We start from the raw sequence: 22,805 nt of genomic DNA, 5'->3' as shown, positions 1-22,805 counted from the left end.
ATCTGTGATGAGTCTACCTGGGACAAAAGCACTCTAGGAGTCAGAGATGATATTTGGAGGACTATTTTAAGACAATTGGCAAGCACCTTAGAAACAATCCTGGAGACTACGTTGCTTAAACTGATAGGGCGAAAGTCTGTTATGCATTGAGGATTGTTCTTTTTTGGAATCAACACGATATGAGTAAAGCTCATCTTACGAAGGCACCTCCCTAAGTGTAGGATTGATAAAACAACAGCGGTAACATCTGGCCCAAAAATATGCCAATATTTTTTTTAAAAAGAAAGGTGACATACCATCCAGCCCTGGTGCCTTTGAAGGGTGCATTTGAAATAGTGTTTTGTGGACTTCATCTTCAGTGTATGGCTGTGTTAAGGTTTCATTCATTCCATCTGTAACAACTTTGGCAACTGAGCTTAGGACATTTTCCATGTGTATCAGGTTGGAAGTGGTAAAAAGCTCTCGATAGAAGTCCTCAACAATAGTAGCAATTCTGTTCCTGTCGGTCTGCCATGCACCGTGGTCATCTTGCAATCCCTCAATATGATTCGTGCAACATCTATGGCTTGCTCTTTGGTGAAAGAACTTAGTGTTCTTGTCTCTAGTGGGAAGCCATATAAAGTGTGACCTCTGTTTCCAGAATACCTCCTCATGGTGCAACAACTCGTTTATGTCCCTTTTCAAATCAATGATTCTGTCCAGGTTTAAGGCATAGCCACCACTGGTGAGCTCCGCCAGCTTATATTGTTTTTGGTCTAGCCTTGTACGAGTATTCCCAAAAGTTGCCCGACTCCAGTTGATAAGATCAAGCCGACAGTGTTTTATTTTCTCAAAAAGGCAGAACATCGGACTGCCCATATGATGGCCTTGTGACCAAGATCTTTTTTTAAGTCCAAGTCCAACTGAAATAAACTTGAATATGATCCCCTTAAAAATCTATTCTTGCAAATAAAGTTACAATTAATTAAAACTTTTGGTTGAATCTGCCAGTGGAGTAGCTGAATTTGAATGTGGTTTTAATTTGGTATTTGTAAGTGGGGGTTAGGGCATGCGTGTGCCAGTCAGTCAATTAGTAATTAATAAATCTTAACACTAAAAGATATTTAAACAATTAGACAAGTAGTGATTCCAAATTATTAAAAAAAAAAAAAAAAAAAAAAAAGGACAAAGAGTGTAGGACATGAGAGTGATTGAGTGAAAACAAAACAAATGTTAACACAACAAAAATATTCTTAATAAAATTACAAAGACTAATAGTTGTCAAAGTTGAGTTGAATTGTTAAATAAAGTTACAATTAATTTATACTTTTGAATGAATTTGCGAGTGGAGTGGTTGAATTTGAATCTGTTTTTAATTTGTTATTTGTTAAGTGGGGATTGGGGCATGGGCCAGACAGTCAATCAGTTTTTAGTAAATGTTAACACTAAAAAACAATTAAACAATTAGACAATGGGTGATTCTAAATAAAAAAATTTAAAAAAAATTAGACAAATGGGGTGGGGGGGATAGGGGAGTGATTGAGTGAAGACAAAAACAAATGTTAACACAACAAAAATTTTCTTAATAGAATTACAAAGACCAATAGTTGCCAAAGTTGAGTTGAATTGTTAAATACAAGAATTGTACAGAGTAAAGACATAAACTAATTGATAAAAATATTCTAAGTAATAATAATTAAAGTTCATTTGACAACAATAATTAATATGTTTATTGTATTTTTATTTTTTATTTTTTAATTTGAGATAGAAATCTCAAATTAGCCTAATCTAAGTGTATATGTGTATGAAACTCCCTCCTAGAGAGTTGAATCCCAACCCCTGCCGCCCCCCACCCCCCCCCCCCTCGGCAACCCACAAGAACTTGCACTTACGAAGTGACCATCATGCTAATTGATGCGTAGTGGTATTTTATTTAGAAACAATAAATTATTTCCAAGATTTAATCTCAGCAATCATAATTAGTATGTTAATTATATGAAGAAACAATATATGAAATGAATTTATAGGTTATCTTTTATTACCTTCTTAGTACTATGGAAAAATTTGTGATAAAACTGTGTAGATCACAAAATTCATCTCCTACTCAAGATTCATCTTTTTATTGACCCTTCTAAAAAAAAAAAAAAAAAATCCAAGAGCCACCACTACTTAGAGTAAGGTTGGTTTTATTTTTCCTTCTATGGATAATCATAACAAAGCTATCCATGTTTATCAAGACTCTTTACCAGCACGTGAATTAGTTCATCACTTTGTGATTCCCTACACTCCTCCAAATATTCTTTTTGATATCTCAAGCTCAGTCCACGTGCAAACTTTAAATTCCTCACGTGCAGGGGTGTAGCCAGGATTTTTAACTTGGGGGCCAAATTATGTATTCATAGGTTAATTATACATCATAAGTAATATAAATATATATATATATATATATATATATATCAAATTTAACATATTATAAACTCAAATAAATATATAAAATTTTCATTTTTTAGAAGAGTATATAAAAATTGTCTAATTTGCTATAAACATGTAACAAAATATAAAAGACAGAATTTAACATCTCTCATCAAACTTATGCTCGATGGTGATTCTTTATATAATAAATTTTATTTATTATCATTTCCACATGGAACTTCTTAGCAATTTTCTTTTTCAAATCTTTGAAGAAAAATGTACCATAAATCAATTGCAACCCAATCTCTCTATCTTGAAACAAATCAAATTCTCTTCCAAAACAAAAACAAAAACAAAAAAACAAAAAAAAAAAAAAACTGATAGTGATAGTGATAAATTTTAGAAAACTATATAACTTTGAGGGGAAAATGGGGATGTTGAGAAAAATATCAATTTTGTTACCAAAAAAATGATGATAGTAGAAGAGAGAAATAAAGAAATGCAGTTTGGATTTATTAGCCTTTACTTTTTTTTTTTTTTTTTTTTTTTTTTTTTTTTTTTTTTTTTTTTTCAGTGAAGCACACTTGAGAAACTAATATATTCGAATCGTAAAGCCAGTGAGAGATTTCAAAGGGAAAAAGCATAAAAACTAAGAGGAATTGGGCAAGTATTTCATTTTTGGGGGGCCAATCATTATATGTACACTAGACTCACGTGATGCGTGGGAATATAAATATTATGTAATGATGTATAATATATGAAAAGTAACAATTACTTTAAGTATTTTCTATTTAAAAAAAAATTTCTCCAAGTATTTTTTTTAATCTTTTTATCTCTACAAATATATCATTTTATTATTTTATGTGTGTTTGATTAATATTTTTTAAAGGTGAACCATATCCTTCTAACTTCTATTGTAGTGTATACAACTAAACTTTATAAGTTTAAAATTTATTATTCAAATTAATAGAGTAGATAGTGCCTGCAAAACTGATTTTGCCAAATTAAAGGACATCTGAATAGTAGTTCAAACTAAAGAATTCCTGTATGTGTACAAATTTGTAATTAAGAAAAAAGAGAGAGATGGAAATAGGAAATTCAAATCTTTGAGAACCATAGGAAAGAAACTCTACTTCTTTTTAACTTTTTTGAGGTGCTTTTTATATTAAAGTGGTTACGAATGATGTCTAATGGAATCAACTTCTTCTTCTTCTCTCTTTTTTCCCCCTTTTTTTCTTTATAGGATTTGACTCCTTTTCCTTGCACTAGGTCCCCAAAAGTAGAAATACGCATGCCGATTCCCTTGCCACTCTTGCTACCTCCTCGGCATGAAGTCTACCTCGGGTCATCCTGGTCAAAGATCTATGCAACCCTGCCAGGATGGAGAGGGAGAAGGTTTGGGTTCATCAACTAAGGCTGGGACCTAATTGGATGAATCCTATTATCCTATTCCTTAAGGAGGACATCTTGCCTGAGGAGAAGGGGAAAGCTGACAAAATACGAAGTAAAGCTCCGCGATTTTGGTTGTCCGAGAACGAAATGTTGTACAAGCGCTCTTTTTCGGGGGCATATTTGTTGTGCATTCACCCTGAAGTGGTAGAACCACTCTTGGAAGAGCTGCACGAGGGAATTTGCAGAAGCCAAACAGGAGGCTAATCCATGGCTCACAGGGCCCTTACTCAGGGATATTAGTGGCCCAACATGCAAAGGGAAGCACAGGAGTATGTGAGGAAGTGTGACCAACGTCAAAGGTTTGCTCCCAATATTCATCAGCTGAGGGGCGTTCTTAATCCCCTATCTAACCCCTGCCCTTTCGCCCAATGGGGCTTGGACATTGTGGGGCCCTTCCCCAAAGTAGCAGGGAACAGGAGGTGGCTTATAGTTGGCACTAATTACTTTACCAAGTAGGTTGAAGCCAAGCCACTGTCAAACATTAGGGATGTGGATGCCAAAAGGTTTGTATTGAAGAACATTTTCACTCGGTTCGGGGTTCCTCATACCCTCATCTTGGACAATGGACTTCAGTTTGATAGCAAGGCCTTCAGAAGGTATTGTTGTGAATTGGGTATCATGAATAGGTATTCCACTCCAGCTTACTCCTAGGGAAATGGGCAAGCCGAGGCTGTCAACAGGGTTATAGTGAATGGACTCAAGAAGATGTTGGATGATACAAAGGGCAGATGGGTGGACGAGCTACCACACGTCCTCTGGACATATTGGACCACCCCTCGCAGGTTAACAGGGGAGACCCCCGTTTCCATGACCTATGGGGCCGAGGCTGTGATGGACTTAAGAAGAGATGGACTTAATTGAAGAGCGAAGAGAAAATGTCATGGTCCAATTGGCATATTATCAACACAAGCAAGGGTATGATGCCAACGTGAAGCCAAGGCCATTAGCGCCTGGGGACTTAGTATTGAGGAAGGTTTTATGTACTATAAAGAACCTAGCATGGGAAAAGTTAGGGCCCAACTGGGGAGGACCATATTGCATCAACTTAGTGGCTGGAATAGGTGCATATTCTCTCACTACAACAAAATGTATTTTTAGTGATGAAAATTAGTGAGGAAATATTTTTCATTGCTAAAAATATAGCTTTAGTGAAGAAATATGAATTTCGTCACTAATAATGAAAAAAATTTATAACATTTAGTGACGAAAAAAAATTTCGTCACTATTGTGATCTGAAAAATGGGCACCAACGGAGGGAAACTTTGGCACGAGTTTAATTAATCTATAGTGACAAAATATTTTGTCACTATAGGTATTGTTGTGGATAGTATTAGTGACGAAAATCATTTCCTCATTTTTAGCGACGAAATCACAGTTGGTCATTAAAAGTATGCTATAGCGACGAAATATGATTTTTGTCTCTAAAAATATTTACAAAATCTAGGTTTTTTAGTGACGAAATTGACCTTCGTTGCTAAAAACATAAAAAGCTTACTACCTTTTATGACGAAGAGGAAGCAATAGTGACGGACCAATTCATCACTAAAGACCACTATAAATACCCATGACCTGTTTGTTTTATTTTCTTCCTATTTTCTTCTAAGCCTTCACCTTCATTCCCAAAAGAACCCAACCCACCCCGATCCCAAAAGAAACCAAATGACGGTTCCGATAACCGTCGCCGATAAGAATCCAATCTGTCACCAATAAGAACCATTCACAATGATTTGCAACGATTCTTGAGCACGCCGATTCAAGAACCACTTGAACCGCCGATATGAACCCACCTAAGCACGCCAATTCTAACACTAACTCTGGGCACGCCGATTCAAGGCACATCGTCGCCGATTGAGCACACTGCCAATCTGAGCACAAACCCAGCGAACCATTCGCAACCGATGCCAATACGAACCATTCGTAACGATTCTTGAAGTTGTTACCGCCGTAGACTTCGATTTCTTCGCATCGACGATGCTTCGCCTTCCTCTGCACCAGCGATGCTTCGCCTCCCCTTCACGCCGGTGACGCTTCACCTCTTTCTCCACCTACCGATCTGTATGTCTCATTCCTCATCCCAACCTTGTCAGACATTTCTCTCCTTTTTCTTTTTTCTTTTTTTTTTTAATTGATAATTATTGATCTTATATTTTTAGTTGTATGTCAGTGTCTTAAATGTCATTCCATGAGTATTACTTGTCTGATTCGTGCATCTTGTTCAAAATAGTAACATTGTTCCGTGTTGTCCGTTCATTTCTTATGCGGTTTCTTGTGATCTTCTAATTTTGTTTTGTTTAAAATTTTTTATTTAATTTTTGTTTCCATCATTTGTGGGAGTATAAGTTCATATACAACATATCTGTTACTTTCTAGAGTCTTTTTAAGTTACTATATGTTGTTGTGTTCTTGGAATTATTGTTTGCTGTATAAGGTTTATCCTAAAGTTATGTACAAGTCCAGCTTGTAAATCATGGGTGACATCTTACCTTAGTGGTATATTCTAATGTATGTGCAGTTAACTAGCAATGTTAAGCCATCATGGGCTCCCCGCAATTGGGTTAGAGCTAGTCAAGTTTGACCAGAGCATTCATGCATAATGTGGATTTAATAAAGAGAATGATAAATTCACCTGAACTATTACTAATCAGTTGTATTTGTTAGATTTGCATTTGGGTTTGAGGATCAAATTCAAGAGATTCACGTGATATAAATTTTAACAAAGGATGATGGATTTTAAGTTTTGAGGATTTTGCTCCAACATAAAACACAAATTTTATGTATATTTTACACTTAAAAATCATTTCAAACCCAAAACTTTGTTTTGAAATAGACACAAGTGAAGTGATCTCAAATGTTGTTGTGAACAAGAACTGGACAGTGGACACTGGTCATATAATCATAAAGGTAAGATTATTCAAGGGTCTTTTTATGTTTTGCTTTTCTATACTCCCTTTGGTTGTTATGTGTTTGTTATTGGTTTTGTTTGTGCTTAAGCTTAAGTATTGAGCTAATTTTGGTTGGGATTTTTTTTGGTTGGTTATCCATTTCTCAGTAAACTAAAAGTTTTATTTATTTATTTAATTAATTAATTTTTTTTTGTATGTGGGTTAAAGGCTTAAAGCTAACTAAAATTTATCTTTCTTTTATCTCTAGCTCTCTTTCTCTTTTGTGGCTGAAGAAATTGTGAGGAACAAGGTGAAAAACACAAGTTAACTTTGGGTTTTTTCTGAAAGTTGTAAACTTAGCTTGAGCAAAGTAAGTAAATTCTAGTTAAAAACTTATAAAACTCCATACTTATGATGTTGGAAATTGGATTTGTGGTGGTATGTTATATTGGAGCAAGCGGGTGGCTTGCATGGTGTTATAAGGTGGTTTAAACTAATATTGTGAGTGTTTTTCATTTATTGCAAATGTGAATGAGTATTGTTGATTAGATGTGATGAATAGTATTTTATTTGATTTCAATACTTGTAAGCATTATAGTTGTGATGTTTGTGATTGGTTTTGTGGTGGATTGTTGTGTTGGAGCAAGCGGATGGCTTGCATGGTGTTATAAGGTGGTTTAAACTAATATTGGGAGTGTTTTTCATTTCTTACAAATGTAAATGAGTATTGTTGATTAGATGTGATGAATAGTATTTTATTTGATTTAAACACTTGTAAAACTCTATACTTGTGATGTTGGAAATTGGATTTGTGGTGGTATGTTGTATTGGAGCAAGCGGGTGGCTTGCATGGTGTTATAAGGTGGTTTAAATTCATATTGGGAGTGTTTTTAGTTTCTTGCAAATATGAATGGACCTTGTTGATTAGATGTGATGAATAGTACTTAATTGATTTCACTACTTGTAAACACTCTATACTTGTGATGTTTGTGATTGGTTTTGTGATGGGTTATTGTGTTGGAGCAGGCAAGTGGCTTGCATGGTTGTAAACACTCTATATTTGTGCATTCATGAATGTGATAGAAATTTATCTAAGTAACTTATAGACTTAGATGTTAGAATACATTATGCATGAGTTGTCCTTATTTTACTAAAGTAGCGTTCATCTTGTAATTTTAGTCAACCATGGATAAAAGTTGGATGACAATGGGTAAGACACCCGATGGCAGATTAAGCCATCCATATATTTAAGGGGTCAATGCATTTATTAATTTTGCAAAAGCGGTTGTGGACTTAAGTGGTAATATTCTGTACCCCAAAGCATACAACCTGAGAAGGTAAAAAACTTGAGAAGGTATTATTATTAATAAAAGTCTTCTTTTGTCATATTTTCGTGTATTATGTTATGCGTAATACTTAATGACATCTTTCTAAGTGTTAAACAGAACCTTAGTTATGCCTGACTCTTCAGACCACATACTTTGGATAAATTAATACTTAACGACATCTTTCTAAGTGTTAAACAAAACCTTAGTTATGCCTGGTTCCTCAGACCATATGTTTTGAATATATTAACACTCTCTATTTATTTTTCTAAGTGTTAAACAGAACCTTGGTTATGCATGACTCCTCAGACCACATGCCTTAGGTAACTTAATATTCTTGGTTATTTGCCTAAGTATTGAGTAGAACAAAGGCTATGTCTGGTTCCTCAGATCACACCCTTCGGACAAATCAATACCTGCTTACTTTTTTTACTAAGTGTTTTGTTCATCTCCCTAGAAGTTAGCCTTCCCTGTTGGTTGCACATTTTTCAGTACAAGCACATGGTCATTTTCCTTATTATTTATACATGTTTAATTTGTCTGAGTTAGCAGCAATGTACCATTGTTAGCTTTGGTAAAGTAAGGGTGGCAATAATTCATTACTGTCAACATCATCATCAGTTTTAAGTCCTATCAGAGGGAAAAATGATAACTACACCAACCATAAAATAAATATTACAAAGAAAGGAAAGATTCATAAAGTAAAAAATGCAGCCATTTTTATAAAATAAAGGCAAGGTATATTATACACAATGGCAAATTGCCACTACAAAAGAAAAGATACAAAGGAAAACTACAAAAAGAAAAAAAAAAAAGAAAAATGACAGAAAGGAAATAAAATCCTAAAAGCTAGGCCTTAGCTGGAGGAGAAGGGTCTTCTTTGTTGCTTGGCTGAAAAGTAAGAGCATCTTTGGCTTTAGGGTCAGCCTCTTTGGATTTGGTCTCGGCCTCCTTGGCTTTGACCGCTGCATCCTTGGCCTTGGCAACGTCCTTAGCCTTGGCAGCATCCTTGGCCCCTAAGGGGGGCTTGGCCTCCTTGCCTTTGCCCTTATCTTTGGCCACTTCAGCCCCTTGGCCTTGATCACCAGCTTGGCTAGATCCTTTGGAAGCCTCGGAAGGGGGAAGAAGGACTTGAGCGATCAAGGGCTGCTCAAAAGATTCTAGAGCAAGGGTAGAGGGAGACGGGAGAGCATTTGGGACTTCCCAGATGTCAGGAGGGTTATAAAAACTCCAAGGCTGCCTCCACTTTGAGGTAGCAGGGACCCCTACAAGGTTGAGGGCTTCTATCCACACCTTTTTGTAATAATCCTTGCATACCTCGGCCAGCTCCTCAGCTAGTTGGATCTCGGTTTCTTCAACCCTGAGATTGTAGGACGCTTGCCTCAGGCCTCTGTAGCTTCCTCGGCTGTCCAAGAGGCGGCTTTGGCTTTCTCCAAGTCAGCTTTTAGCTTTAGGACCAGCTGCTTCTGTGTGGCTAGCTCTATCTTAGTATGGTAGAGTTTTTTACGCTGATCTTCAACCTGGTCTTGGATGTTTTTCAAGCCTTCCTCCGCGCCCTCTCCTCAGCAGTCAGCTTGGTGGCCAGTTCCTGATTCTCCTGCTTCATGGCTCCCAAGGCCTTGTTGGCCTCGGCAAGGAGGTTGGGCTTAACCTTGGCCTCATTCTGAGCATCCTTAACCCACTTCTCAGCTACAAAAACCTCCTAGATAGCCTGCACAAAAATGACAAAGGAATCCCTTTAAAAAAAAAAGAAAAAAGAAAAAAGAAAAAAAGAGAAGAATGGAAAGGGCACCTCAGCAGTTCATTAAAAGGTATGATGATGAGCTTATTATGGCTAAATCCCTTTTTAGGGACATGAAGAGGTCTGGTTGTCTTCTGTGCCTTAGAGCAACCATGTCTTTCGGTAGGAGGAGGGGTTACTCTAGGGCCTCAGCCACATAGGAGGAGTGCCCTCTCTAAAACTCCCTAATTGAGAAGTTCTATGGGATGGCAGTGCCATCCAGCTCTAGCTGAGGAGCCCAAGTGCATTGTTGGTGCACCTCGGCCCCATTTGGGTCCTCCTTACTCTTCACAGAGAAGGCCCTTCTAGTGTCTTTGGCCGTCTTTTGCTGCTTGGCCTCCTTCTGGCGGACCACCTCACCTTCCTCCACTTCCTGTTCCTTCCTTTTCTTTTTCAAGTTAGGCATAGGGAGCAGGTCAACTGTGGTTGTAGGAGGAGGAAGGGGAGGGGGGAGAATAGTAAGGGGTCGGGATTTAGGGTCCTCCTTGGATGACAACCCTTTGTTCCTCCTGGTAAGGAGGTCCTTCAAACCTTTCCTCGGATTCAGAGCCATTGTATCTTCCTCCTCGAAGCTGCTATCTACCTTAGCGATTATTAGCTTAGGGGAGCGAGCTACTGAGGATCTGTCAAGCTCACCCTTAAATTCCGAGATCTCAACAGGATCTACTCGTACCTCTCCTTCTTCCTCAAGTTGGAATTGGTCTATTTCCTCCTCGAATGATAGGTGTGAGGAAGTAGTATCTTCCCTCGGAGCTACTGCTTCAGGGAGAGCATGTGGAAATGGCAGCTCAACTGGCACCACGTCTTCACAGGCAAGAAACTCGGGTACTGAGATGTCTATCCTGCGCAACCGAGGGTTGCCTGTTCTAATTGCGTGGCCCATATCTTGGAAAGCGTCCGATAGCGGCTTGAAGTCTAGGATTAGGTAGACCGCTCTCAACTGCCTATCTTCACTCACGAACACCTCGGACCTTAGGACTCTATTGAGGTCTGCGACGTTAACCAAACTAAGGCGAGGCGCTACATGCCTTCTATATGCAAAAACAGCCGAGGAGCGAAATCACGGTCAGACCAATAAAATCCATCATCAAAGGGAAATGAAATACTGGAGGGAAGAGTAGCAAAGCTAAAAGACATAAATCCTGTGTCAAGGGATCTAACCCTACGGTACCCCACCTGGCTCTCCCAACCGAGTTGGGTAGTGAAGACCGTCGTGCCATTCCTTAAAGGCGATAATATAGTCGTCCTTCAAGCCCTTGTTGGAGTTAGGAAGACACGATACAAGCCTAACAATGGAAGACCTAGACTTGAGGTAATACCTCGAGTCAGCAAGTGAATGGCACTTGTACATGTGGACGACGTCGTGCCAAGTGAGTCTCAAACCCATCTGCTAATTAAGAGCATTGACGCTACCCAAGACTCTAAATAGTTTGGGCGCACTAGTGAGGACACAACCTATGGTTAATTAGGTAGTCTCGTGTTTCCCTACCCATGGGAAGCGTCATTCCTCCTTCTATGAAGGTGATCATAGGAATGACAACCTCCCCTTATTTTCTATCTATAACCACCTAATCTAGAGCATAATACCGCAAGGTAACTCCCTGTAGAATGTGGTATTTAGCCCTAAAGCCCTCCATACTGGCAGGGGAATCTACAAGGTGTTTGAATCTACCCATTTAAACAAGCTACAAGGAAATGAAGGAAATGTTTTTGAAAAGGAAGTGAGGGTTAGAAGGCTGAGGAGATCAGCCGAAAATAAAAGAACCTCGGAACATGAGAACTTACAAGAATAAGAACAGGTGACACTTTAAGAGCTTCTTGAGAGTTGGGAGATTGGAGAATTCTTGAAAGCTTGAGAGTTTGAGAAGTCTTAGGAATTTGCGGATTTGAGAAGTGAAAAAAAAAAAAAAAAAAAACCCACTAGGCGCCTTATATAGGAGGTGGAATTGAGTAGGAGTTATCCTGCTCAAAATTCAAGGAGAAATGCCCATCGTAGGATCTATCTCTCACCGTAGGATGCAGGGAACAAAGTTCCACCTGGAGCATTTAATGAGGCATCGCGGGCTCTGAAGCGTCAGGAACAGTTACGGGACACGCGAAGCGACATTCTCACGTGCGGAAACCAAAGAAGCATACATAATTAATTATCCTAAGTCAAAACCCCATTTTTCCTCCTTAGACTGGAAGGGAAAAGCTGGGGTTTTGAGGGGCTATTATGAGGTACGAGAATTCAAATAAGATACCTGTGCCACGTGTCATGACCATGGCCGAGAAGCCTATCATCATGCTGAGGAGGCCACATGCTCGGACAGTAAGGCCACGTCATTAGCATAATGCCAGAGGAGGTCTTGCTATTGAGAAAAGGCTTTGAAAAGAAGGTTAGTCTTGACGTGACTGGAGGGATGGTGGCTACCTCCGCATTCAATGCACCCCACCAAACCTCCTGGCTGCATTTATGTGGAGAAGACTCCTGAATAGTGTTGCCTTGACCGTTACAACTCACAAGAACTTCAAAGATGTGCCTAATAGGACAAGCACTCGAGTGGTGGGCTGAGCAATTAACAAATGGAGGGCTAAGATCGCCTGAAGAGAGCTATATAACGCTAGAGGCTCCCCAGAGTAAGGGGAGAGGAAATCTGTAAAGAAAATATTATAGCATTAAGAGAAATAACTGTAATCAAACATAAGAGCAATATATACAAGAACTACTCTCCTCAAACATTGCTGAGGAAGAATTTCTATACCTTACATATCTCTGTTTATTACTTCTCCCTACTCCCTAACCACCCTTAGTCCATCAAGGGCGTTGTCCACTTCGTTGAAGCCTAGCCTTTTAGCCCACTCTCTACAAATTTATTGTATTGGGCTTTCTGGGACTTAGTTCATTCATCTTTTGGATTGGAGCACCAAAGCCTGCCCCTACAATAAATTTTTTATTTTTTATTTTTTTATACACTAAGGACCTTAAAGTAAAGGCTTAAGTGACCTTGATTAAGCGCAACCCATGTTATTAGAATAATAGAATCAATAAATTTTGATTCGGATATGTGAGATATCATTTTTATTTGAAATTATATTTTATATTAATATTAAATACATATGAGTACCATGCCATTTATAATATAGAAGTTTGTTCTTGCAAAAAAATATATATGTTATTGGGAGCCATGTACACTCAATAAAAAGGCTAAAAAAATGTTTCACTTGTATTGCGAAGTAGCAAAATCTAATAAACAAATACTATTTGAATTGAAAGTGGCTTAACTCCATGAAAAAAGTCAATTGAGTATGATATAAATTTCAACCTTAACTAATACTCTAGAGTACTTGTTGACGGGATTCTTTAAATATGAGTCAATGAGTCATATGATCAAAAAATATATAGATTATAGAATGCTTATTTGGGAGAGGATGAAGTAATTTTTAAATAGCATTCTTTATAAAACTCAAAATTACACCCACTAAATTTAGTCAATTTTCATTTTAGTCATCTAATTTTTTTTTTTTAGTCTATTAAGTTCTAATTTGTTATCATCGTTTTTTTTTTTCATATACAAAATAAAGATTATACTCTAGCATAATCTAAGTGTATATGTGTGTGAAGCTCTTTTTTAAAGACTTGAACCCCGACTCTTGCCCCTTCCACCCCATAAAAACTTTATACTTACTTGTGGTGTGACCATCATGCCAAGGGTGCGTGGTGGTCATTTGTTATCATTGTTAAACCCCTCTAAAAGATATTTTTTTAATATTAAAAACTAATAATTTTTCTAAAAATAAAAAATAAAATAGACAAAAAGAAAGAAAATCATAAATAATTGGAAAAAAAATTGAAAATCTCAAAAATGAGATTTATATGCTAAGGAGTTAACAACATCCAAAATCGAAATGTCAAAATCACATGAACAAGCCATTTTGTGTGTGTTTGTTTTTCCAAAAAAAAAAAAAAAAAAAAAACTCTCTATAATATGATAATTCCTTTAGGGCACTCGGTAAAATCAGTAATGACTTAGATCCAGACCTTGACAGAATGCAAAGATAGACATTGCTTTGATGCTTTAGAGTAATGTATATTGACAATAACATATATAAATATTTGAGTACATATCTAGTGAAATATGTTTTGAGTGGTTGTCCCCTTTCACTTGACCTCTCCGACTCTTAATAAAATATAGAAATGACTGCTGCTTTTAATTTTAAAGGAGAGAGAGAGAGAGAGAGGACCCATAATATATATTTATTATATTTTTAATATCAAAGTATAACTATTTTTTATATAAAAAATTGTGGAGAAATGCAATACTAATTATGTGGTTTTGTTATTATTAAGTGATACTTTCTATCTCTTTGAAAATTATGTGTTTTCTTATTATTTTTGTTATGCTTGCAAAATTTCAAGAAAAACAAAGATTAATTATTATGTTATCAAAAAATGTTAAAATTTCAAGATTTTGTGATCTAAAATCATGTGTATCATGAATTAGGCTCAAAAAGAGTTGATTTTGTGTTGTACCAGCAAAACTTTTCCAGCCAGTACAAAAATACAAGTATTTCGTGTTGGTCTAAATATCGATCATACCAAGGTTGTTTTAGCTGTCTTGTGGCAAATATCTGATTTCGGGAGGTTAAGAATGGATATGAGAAAATAAAGAGAAAGTGATAGAAAGTAAAATTCTAAAGCTTATTGTTCTTTGCCCTTTTTCAGTTTGCTGCAAAGGTGTTTAATTGCTGTTAAGGGGAAGGAAAATAAAAGAAAGGTGTTTAATTGCTGATAAGGGGAAGGAAAATAAAAGAAAGTGGGAATAGAGTTTTCTTTTTAATATTGGGAAATGAAGATTAAAAAAAAAAAAATTATGTGGTTTTGTAAATAACTAACTTGACTTTTTTAATACCAATTAATTTTTATATTACCTTGTTATTTATGTTATCTTTGACTGTGCCATATCAACATTGGGAAAAGTTAACAAATATAATAAAAGTAATTTCTAAAGGAAAATATAAAAGTAGTTGATTTTTTAATAGCTATTTTATATATCCCTTCAAAGTAGTATCAAAATTTTTCCAAAATGGTCTATTAACGGATGCCCTTATTTTTTTAAAATGCTATAGGGCCACCCGTTAATCCAACCATTAACATTTTTTAATCGCATCATCAAAAAATGTTATTAAGATTACGATAACTATCAAAATTAAAATTTTTTTTAGTATTAAAAAAAATGAAAACCCAAGAACCAAAATGAAAAATAAGCGAAAAATACCAATTTGTTAACTACATTTTGGGGTCAAAGTCAATTTAGTCCTTACATTTTATAACAATAAATTTGGTCTCTATTGTTATTTTCAACTTGCAGCTATTTTGGTCCTAACAGAAAATGCGTATACCCTAAATGGTGTGCTTGCGTGGCTTATAAAATAATATAAAGATTAATACAACCTCATTATTTTAATAAATAAAAAAGCCAGCTCAAAAAAAAAAAAAAATTCAAGATATAATTTTAACCTGAAGAAAATGAATTAAAAAAAAATTCAAAATTTCCTATTATTTCTCTCATTTTCTTGCAATCCAAACACACAAACAAAGAGAAATTGTTTAAAATAAAATGCTGAATATTCAACTTAAAGCACAACAAACCAAATCGGAACAAAAAAAGATGAACCAAAAATGTAGTGAAACGTAATCACAATTGCACAAAGCAAACTGTAAAATCTAAATCACAAAGGGCATTAAGAATCAAATGATCCAACAAAAACGAACTAGATTTAAAAAACCTAACAACAACGTTAAGCAAAAATAAGTAAATAGATTTGCCTGAAGAAAATAACTTGACTTGTAGGCGGCAAAAAGTGTGTTGTGCTGTGCGAGATATACTCATACACAATAAAAATTTGATAAAGCATTTTAGCTCCAGTGGTTGTCTCTTCAAACACACCAACCAATCTCTGCTTCATCTTGTGGTATCTCAAAGAGAATTTGCTTTATCAAATTCTCCGGTGTGCATATCTGAGTTCCAGTGGGGTCATCTAAGTAGTGAAAACTGTGAGAGAGAGCAAATCTAACCCCTTCCTGCACCGTTGTACGTGGTGGCCCAGAAACTTTAATCTAGTCTTACGACAACCACTCAACTCAGCCTTTTACCCCAATAAATCCATCACACATGACACATATCATTCTCGCATCTAAACCCAACTACCATCACAAGTGAACAAATCAAGGTAGCATTTGGCGGGCCAATCTTTTTATTATTATTATTATTATTATTATTATTAATTGTGTTTGGATTGCAAGAAAATGAAGAAATAATAAGGAATTTTTGAGTTTTTTTTAATAATTTTTTTTCTTTCGTTTTAAAATCATAAGTTCAGTTTTTTTTTTTTTTTTTAGTTTATTAAAATGTTGATGTGGCACTTTTAATATTTTTTTTATAAGCCACATAAGCACATTGTTTTCCATGCAAGCATTTTCCATTAATAAGTTAGGAGTATAGACTAAAATATCGGTACGGTTAAAAATGTAGGAATCAAATTGATTGTGATCCGAAAATGTAGAGATCAATTGATTGTGATCCGAAAATATAGGAACCAAAATAGCACTATATCTTCAAAAAATATCAAAGAATCATGGCAAAAGAAAGGTAAGCCGCAAGTAATAAAAACTAAAAAGTACTCCTAAATTCTAATATAAAACCTGTTTCCATCTTACTCTAGTATTCTAGTTTAAGTATTCCTTACTCTCTCTCTCTCTCTCTCTCTCTCTTGTTGAAAAAAACATGTCCCAAATGAGAGAACCACTGATTCTTCGATGCAAGAATAACCATCTCCCGTACGACATTGTACTGAACATTCTGGGAAGACTACCTGTGAAATCAGTGGCAAGATTCAGGTGTGTTTGCAAATCCTGGGACTCCTCAATCACCACTCCCTATTTCATCTCCACCCACCTTAATCACAACAACAAAGATCCCTATGAAGATGGGAATGGTTATATCATACACATGGCATCATGGAAAGCACGTCGTGTAATATCTTTTTCTACTTCAATGTCTTCTCCTTCTCCTCCTTCTCTCCCCCCTAAAACATCAATATGTACAGTTGCTTATGGCCACACATTTGATAAGATTTCCGAGATTGAAATTCCTTTTGATTTTTCTTCTAATTGTACTCAAATGGTTGGTTCATGCAATGGCTTATTGTGTCTCGCTGATTCCAATAATGTTATATATTTGTGGAACCCTAGCATTAGAAAATTCAAGAAGTTGCCTCATACTTGCTTTGGAAACTTAAACAATGTTACACTTGGATTTGCTTACTGTTCAGAAAATAATGACTATAAGGTTGTAATGACTTCACATAGCTTTTTGTCTACATATGAGATTGGGATATACACATTAAGTTCAGATTCATGGAGAAGGGTTGAAATTTCGGTGACAACAAATGTAACCTTCTGTAAAGGTATGCTTTCTCCAATCCCTTTGGTTAGTGGAGCTTTGCACTGGATGCCATATGTTAAAGATGAAGATATTATGGCATTTGATGTCAATAGTGAGAAATTCAGAAAGCTAGCAGTGCCTGATGTTTCTATATATGAACTACCTCTTCAAAGAACATGTATTGCATCATTTAGAGGGAAACTGGCTTTCATTGGACGATCTGGCTTCCAATACTCCATATGGGTGATGAGAGAATATGGTGTGGTTGAGTCTTGGAATAAACTTTTTGTTGTACCATTTGAAAGGGTAGCTTGTTGGATTTGCTTGACCGATTATGGTTCACTTATGGTTGGCTACGAAAATGATCCATTAGAGAGGCAGGGATTGACATATGCATTAATTGACACTGAAACTCTGGAAGAGAAGAAAGATCTGGATATTCAACATCCTTCATATGTAGCCACTTTCATGGAGAGCCTCGTTTTACTTGACGGATCAAATGTGGAATCCTATTAACCAGTTCGTGGTGAGCATATAAGATTGAAGTAAATAACTGTATGGATGAAGTAAAACCTTGTTTATTCCTTTTCCTTTAGTAGTAGATAGTTAGGTAGTATTGCTAAAACTTGACTTTTATTCCATGCTTAATTACATTATCCTTTTGTGGCTATTATAAATTAGTATTTGATATTTGTATGTGAATAGTTGTTGTGGTATGGAAGATTGTTATTCCTTTAGAGTTACGAATAGCTAGATTATTGCTCTCCTGACTTGAATTTAAAAAAGAATTGACTAAAAAAAACATAACTAAATAAAAGAATCTCTAGTGACCATGATGCCATTCCAAGGTCATGTTCTTACTTGGTTCAAGCTACATAGTCTTTGTTGGTTTGTGTACTACATTTAACCTTAATCTATATATATATAACTAAAAGCTAAAGCATATCATTTATTATTGTTATGCTCTAATTAAGTCACATCATTGACTATGTCACTTTTTTTTTTTTTTTTGGGGGTCAAAATGTAAGGAGTAAAATAGTATTTTTGTCAAAAAAATTATGAAAAATGTTTGTAACTTACTGCATTGTCTTTCTCATTTCTTTCACAAACAGACCAGTTAATACTCTATTATTTGAAGAGAGCTACAAATGCATCATAATAATAGGTCCATCATTGCCTTCTTGGGTAAAAACAACTTAGATAACTCATTCAAACCCCACCTTCAAGCCCAAACATTTAACATGACGATCCATATATCAAGATTAGAAAATTTTCCCAGAATTTGTAACACTTTATAATACATATAAGATTAAACCATAAGTCATACCAATCAAATAACTTTTTTAAAAATTTTAATGTAAATGAAAATGTTAATAAACATAAACGCATCAGTGGAAATAAAAAAAGCTTTTACATTATCGAATAAAAAAACTCTTGAATTAGAAAAAAGAAATCAATTTGTTTTAAAAAAAACAATACCTAGTGTTTTATTTCTAGAAAAGCAGGATCCTAGCTGGATTCAATCCTAATTTCTGCATTCTAGTGGTTGTTCTCATCTAGGGGTACGTTTCCAACTATTCTATTGGTTCAACAGTTGTCTATCTATTTCTAGCATAATTAGGTGATATTCTTGAGCTACAAGTTGATTTCTTTGTGCTTCTCCCACTACACACTCTATTGGGAATCTAAAAGTAAGGTGATATGTGGACATAATTGTTGTCCAAGCAATAAGAGTGGGTCCTCTAATTATGGTATTGTAAGCGGACGATCAATCTACTATGATAAAATCTATCTCTCTTGTCATTTATGCTGTGTAGGACCCAATAACAACTTGTAGGGATATAGATCCTATTTGGTAGACCTCAGTTTCACCAAAGCCTACCAAAGGAGTGTTTATTGGATGAAGGCGCTCCTTGTCAATTCTCATATGTTGGAAGAGTTAGTAGTAGTGGATATCTACAGAGCTTCCATTGTTTACTAGAACACTTCTTGTGGTGAAATTAACTATTCTCAAAGTAATGACCAAATCATCATCATGGGGATGATCGAGTTGTTTGATATCCTCTTCTTTGTCCATCTTTTGTTGCTTTGATAGACTACCTATAATTTGGACGGTTTGGGCCATTTGGAGATAAGTTTTCTTAGCCTCATTGGATGAGCCTCATGCTATTGATTCCCCTACAATCACCCTTCCCCAAGAGAGGCTCCTCTTGGGGGGGTTCTTCCACCCTAACCCTAGGGTCGTTCTTCAAAGATTGTCGCTCATCCTTTTGTTCTTGTCCAATGAAATGTTTTAACTTACCATGTTTGATTAGAGCTTCAATTTTTTGCTTCAAGTCATAACATTCATGAGTGTCATATCCGTGATCATGGTGGAATAGACAATACTTATTTTTTGATCGCTTTCTTAAGTCACTTTTCAACTTTTCAGGTCATCTTAAGGATTGGTCAACCTTAATTTGCATAGGTACTTGATTGACGTACTCCTGGATGATTCCAACCTAGCTAGGACCAAGAAATTTAATAAAAAAAATGTTTCAAAAATTGAAAAAATTTACTCAGACTAAAATTCTATTACCAAAAATTTTAAGAAATTAAAAAAAAAAAAATAAAAACAAAGTTTAGATACAAATTTGGTGGTAGCCTAAGGCTAGCTATAACCTTACTCAATAAAATAAAAATTACTAGATATTTTGAAAATCTAACCGTTGAATTGCATGTTCTTTACACTCTTAATATACATGTCAAATTTTGTGTCAATCGAATATTATTTACTCTATGATCTATAAACTTATATTTTAAGCATAATTTCAAACTACAAAAACTAACAATTAAAACGCATAGCTATTGATCTTTAATTTTCTTGAAATTTTGCAAGTATAGATGATATAAGAGGAAGATGTAAACCAATGGCGGAATTCTCAAAATTCACCTCAAATAAAAAGATATTGAGTAAGGTTGTAGACTTAGGTTACAACCAATTTTGTAGTTAAATTTTGTTATAAATTTAATGTTTATTTTAATTTTTAATTATCTATTATAATTTTGTATTTTAATACAAAACTTGCGTAATAAAATTTCATTGACATGTGGCTCAAATTGAAAATAATAAGGACCAAATTGATATTTTTGTCAAAAAATTATGAAAAATGTTTGTAACTTTCCGCATTGAAATTTTAATTTTTAATTTTTAATTTTTTTTGGCTTTAAAATGGAGATATTATATAAAATATACTGTAAAGAAGAGTGCATGGGCATTATATTAGACACAAGTGGGCAAAGTGTTGAAATAACATTTCCCTTTGGTTGGTTAAAACCGTTCACGAATTTGGATCTTGAGCAATTCCTAGGTATTGCCCTCAATGCACAATACCTTAGATATTACATCAGATCTCAATCTATCGTTCATAGCAAGTTAATCCAAACAATTATTAGCTTCTCAATAAATGTCATGAATTGAGACCATCTATGATCTACGGAGTAGGTACAGTTAATAAAGGAGGGTATTTAATGTAGGCTATCTACAGGCACATTGATCTACAAAGTAGGTTTAATCAATAAATTTGTTAAAATAAAGGGTAATGCATCTAGAATGCCTACAAACACACTGATCCACGAAAGAAATTCAATCTATAAATGAGGACATTGAATACAGGCTGCCTATGGATACACCCAAATTCACACTTAATTTTGCAACTTGTTGACAGGAAAATAGAATTAGGTAGAAAATATCTACCCACAATCTCACACATTAGTATATTGTGAAAGTGGGTGTGGGTTGGGTGTGAACCTAGAATTATTGCAATGAAAGCTTTGAAGTGGTTAGAGCTATTTATGAATTTCTTCCGTTAATAATGAGTATTTAAAAAAAAAAAAAAAAAGGAAATGATTGAAGATAGAAAATAATGAGTTAGTTTTTAGTCCAGTTGAGATCCACACCATTCAATGACAAATTCAAACTTAAAATGATAACTTTTAATTAATCACAACCTTCAACTTATTAGCATAGGTAGTTTTTATTACACACTGTCCTATTATACACAAAGTACACACATTTCAGTTCAAAAAATAGTTTGTGTATGGTGTGTGCAACAATGTGTGTGCAAGAGACATTTCCCATTAGTTTATTGCATTTTCACCTTTTTACACATTTTCTTTCTTCGAAGTGCAAATACGGTAAGTGGTTGAATGCTTCAATAGCCCAATAGAGTGAGACCAAATCAGACCAGCCTGTTTTACCATTGCTATAAGTGATCAAGATTAGCAAAATACGTGTGATCTTTCTCTTTGTAGCATCATGAATTAGGAATATTCCATCACATCCAAATATCATTCCTAATTTGTTTTAGTGTCATTGCCGTTTTTTGCTGGTGCACTGACTCGAGTAATAAAACTCTGTCCCATTGTCCCAAATCAATACACTCATTTCATTTCTTTCACAAAACAGACCGATCTCAGTTAGTAGGCTTAGTTCACTACTTTGGCCAATCTAGATTTGATCGCAAAACTTCATCGAAATATATTTGCTGCTGATCTATATCTAATTCTAGTATCCCAAATGAGAGAACTGTGTCCACAACCACCAATCCTCCAACGAAGAAATAACCATATTCCGTATGATATCACACTGAACATCTTGGCAAAGCTACCAGTGAAATCAGTGATAAGATTCAGATGTGTATACAAATCCTGGTAGTCCTCAATTACCACCCCGTATTTCATCTCAACCCACCTTAGTCACAACAACAACAACAAAGATCGTGATAATGGTTGTCACACACAAGTCGTCTTCACCTCCTACTCCTCCTAACAATCTATTCTGTACAGTCACTTTTGACCACATATTTGATAGGATTTATGAGGTTAGAATTCCTTTTGATTTTTCAGCTAACCGTGCCCAAATAGTCGGTTCTTGCAATGGCTTATTGTGTCTTGCTGATTTTAGAAGATATATAAAATCATGGCACCCCAGCGTTAGAAAATTCAAGAAGTTGCCTTCTACTTGCTTAGGAAAGATAAGCATTGTTACACTTTGATGATGTTGAAAATCATTAGTAAGTCACACAGTCCTCATGTGCTCAAGACAACACCTGCACAACACAGAACAAAAAGATCTTAGTAGAGCACTAGTGTGGTACTGGCCAAAAACCCTCTGAATGTTAAGTTAGAGAGTTTCTCATAACTCTAGAGTGCCAAAGTTAGGGTAAATTATGCGTACCTTGTTTTCTGAGGGCCTTGGGCTTTTTATAATAGTGCGGAACCAACTTCCATTTCTTGCATTTCCTTATGAGGAAGATCCTCATAAACGTGCTTATATTGTGGGATTCATTCCATATTGGGATTCCCTCAACTAGGGTTAATCATGGGGTGCAAGATATTTCTATGTGGGGTTTACACAAGTCATGTAAGTGCCACATGACCTTGGTATCCGTCGGCCTTGGGCCTAAGAACCCAGAATCCTTCCATAGAGAGGGACTATCCGTCTATTATGGAGAGGGGTTCATCCGTCATGTGGTCTATCTGTCCATCACTCCATTTGCTGCCTTAT

At 35.6% G+C, this 22,805-nt stretch overlaps 1 protein-coding gene across 1 annotated transcript; it reads left to right on the top strand.

Annotated features, from left to right (window-relative positions):
- The first annotated feature begins 16,597 nt into the window (after nt 1–16,597).
- Nucleotides 16,598–17,773, top strand: LOC115985295 (F-box/kelch-repeat protein At3g23880-like). Its single transcript, XM_031108250.1, has one exon. The coding sequence runs from the start codon at nt 16,598–16,600 to the stop codon at nt 17,771–17,773; it is 1,176 nt and encodes a 391-aa protein (XP_030964110.1).
- Nucleotides 17,774–22,805: the final 5,032 nt, after the last annotated feature.

Source organism: Quercus lobata, chromosome 4 (assembly GCF_001633185.2).
Source record: "Quercus lobata isolate SW786 chromosome 4, ValleyOak3.0 Primary Assembly, whole genome shotgun sequence".
Taxonomy (NCBI): Eukaryota; Viridiplantae; Streptophyta; class Magnoliopsida; order Fagales; family Fagaceae; genus Quercus; species Quercus lobata.
The sequence above is the reverse complement of the archived record's forward strand: the minus strand, read 5'-3'. Positions and strand labels throughout refer to the sequence as shown.

Bases quoted from the DNA above. Each gene is read 5' to 3' on its own strand.
- LOC115985295 (XM_031108250.1), top strand. From the start codon at position 16,598: ATGTCCCAAATGAGAGAACCACTGATTCTTCGATGCAAGAATAACCAT.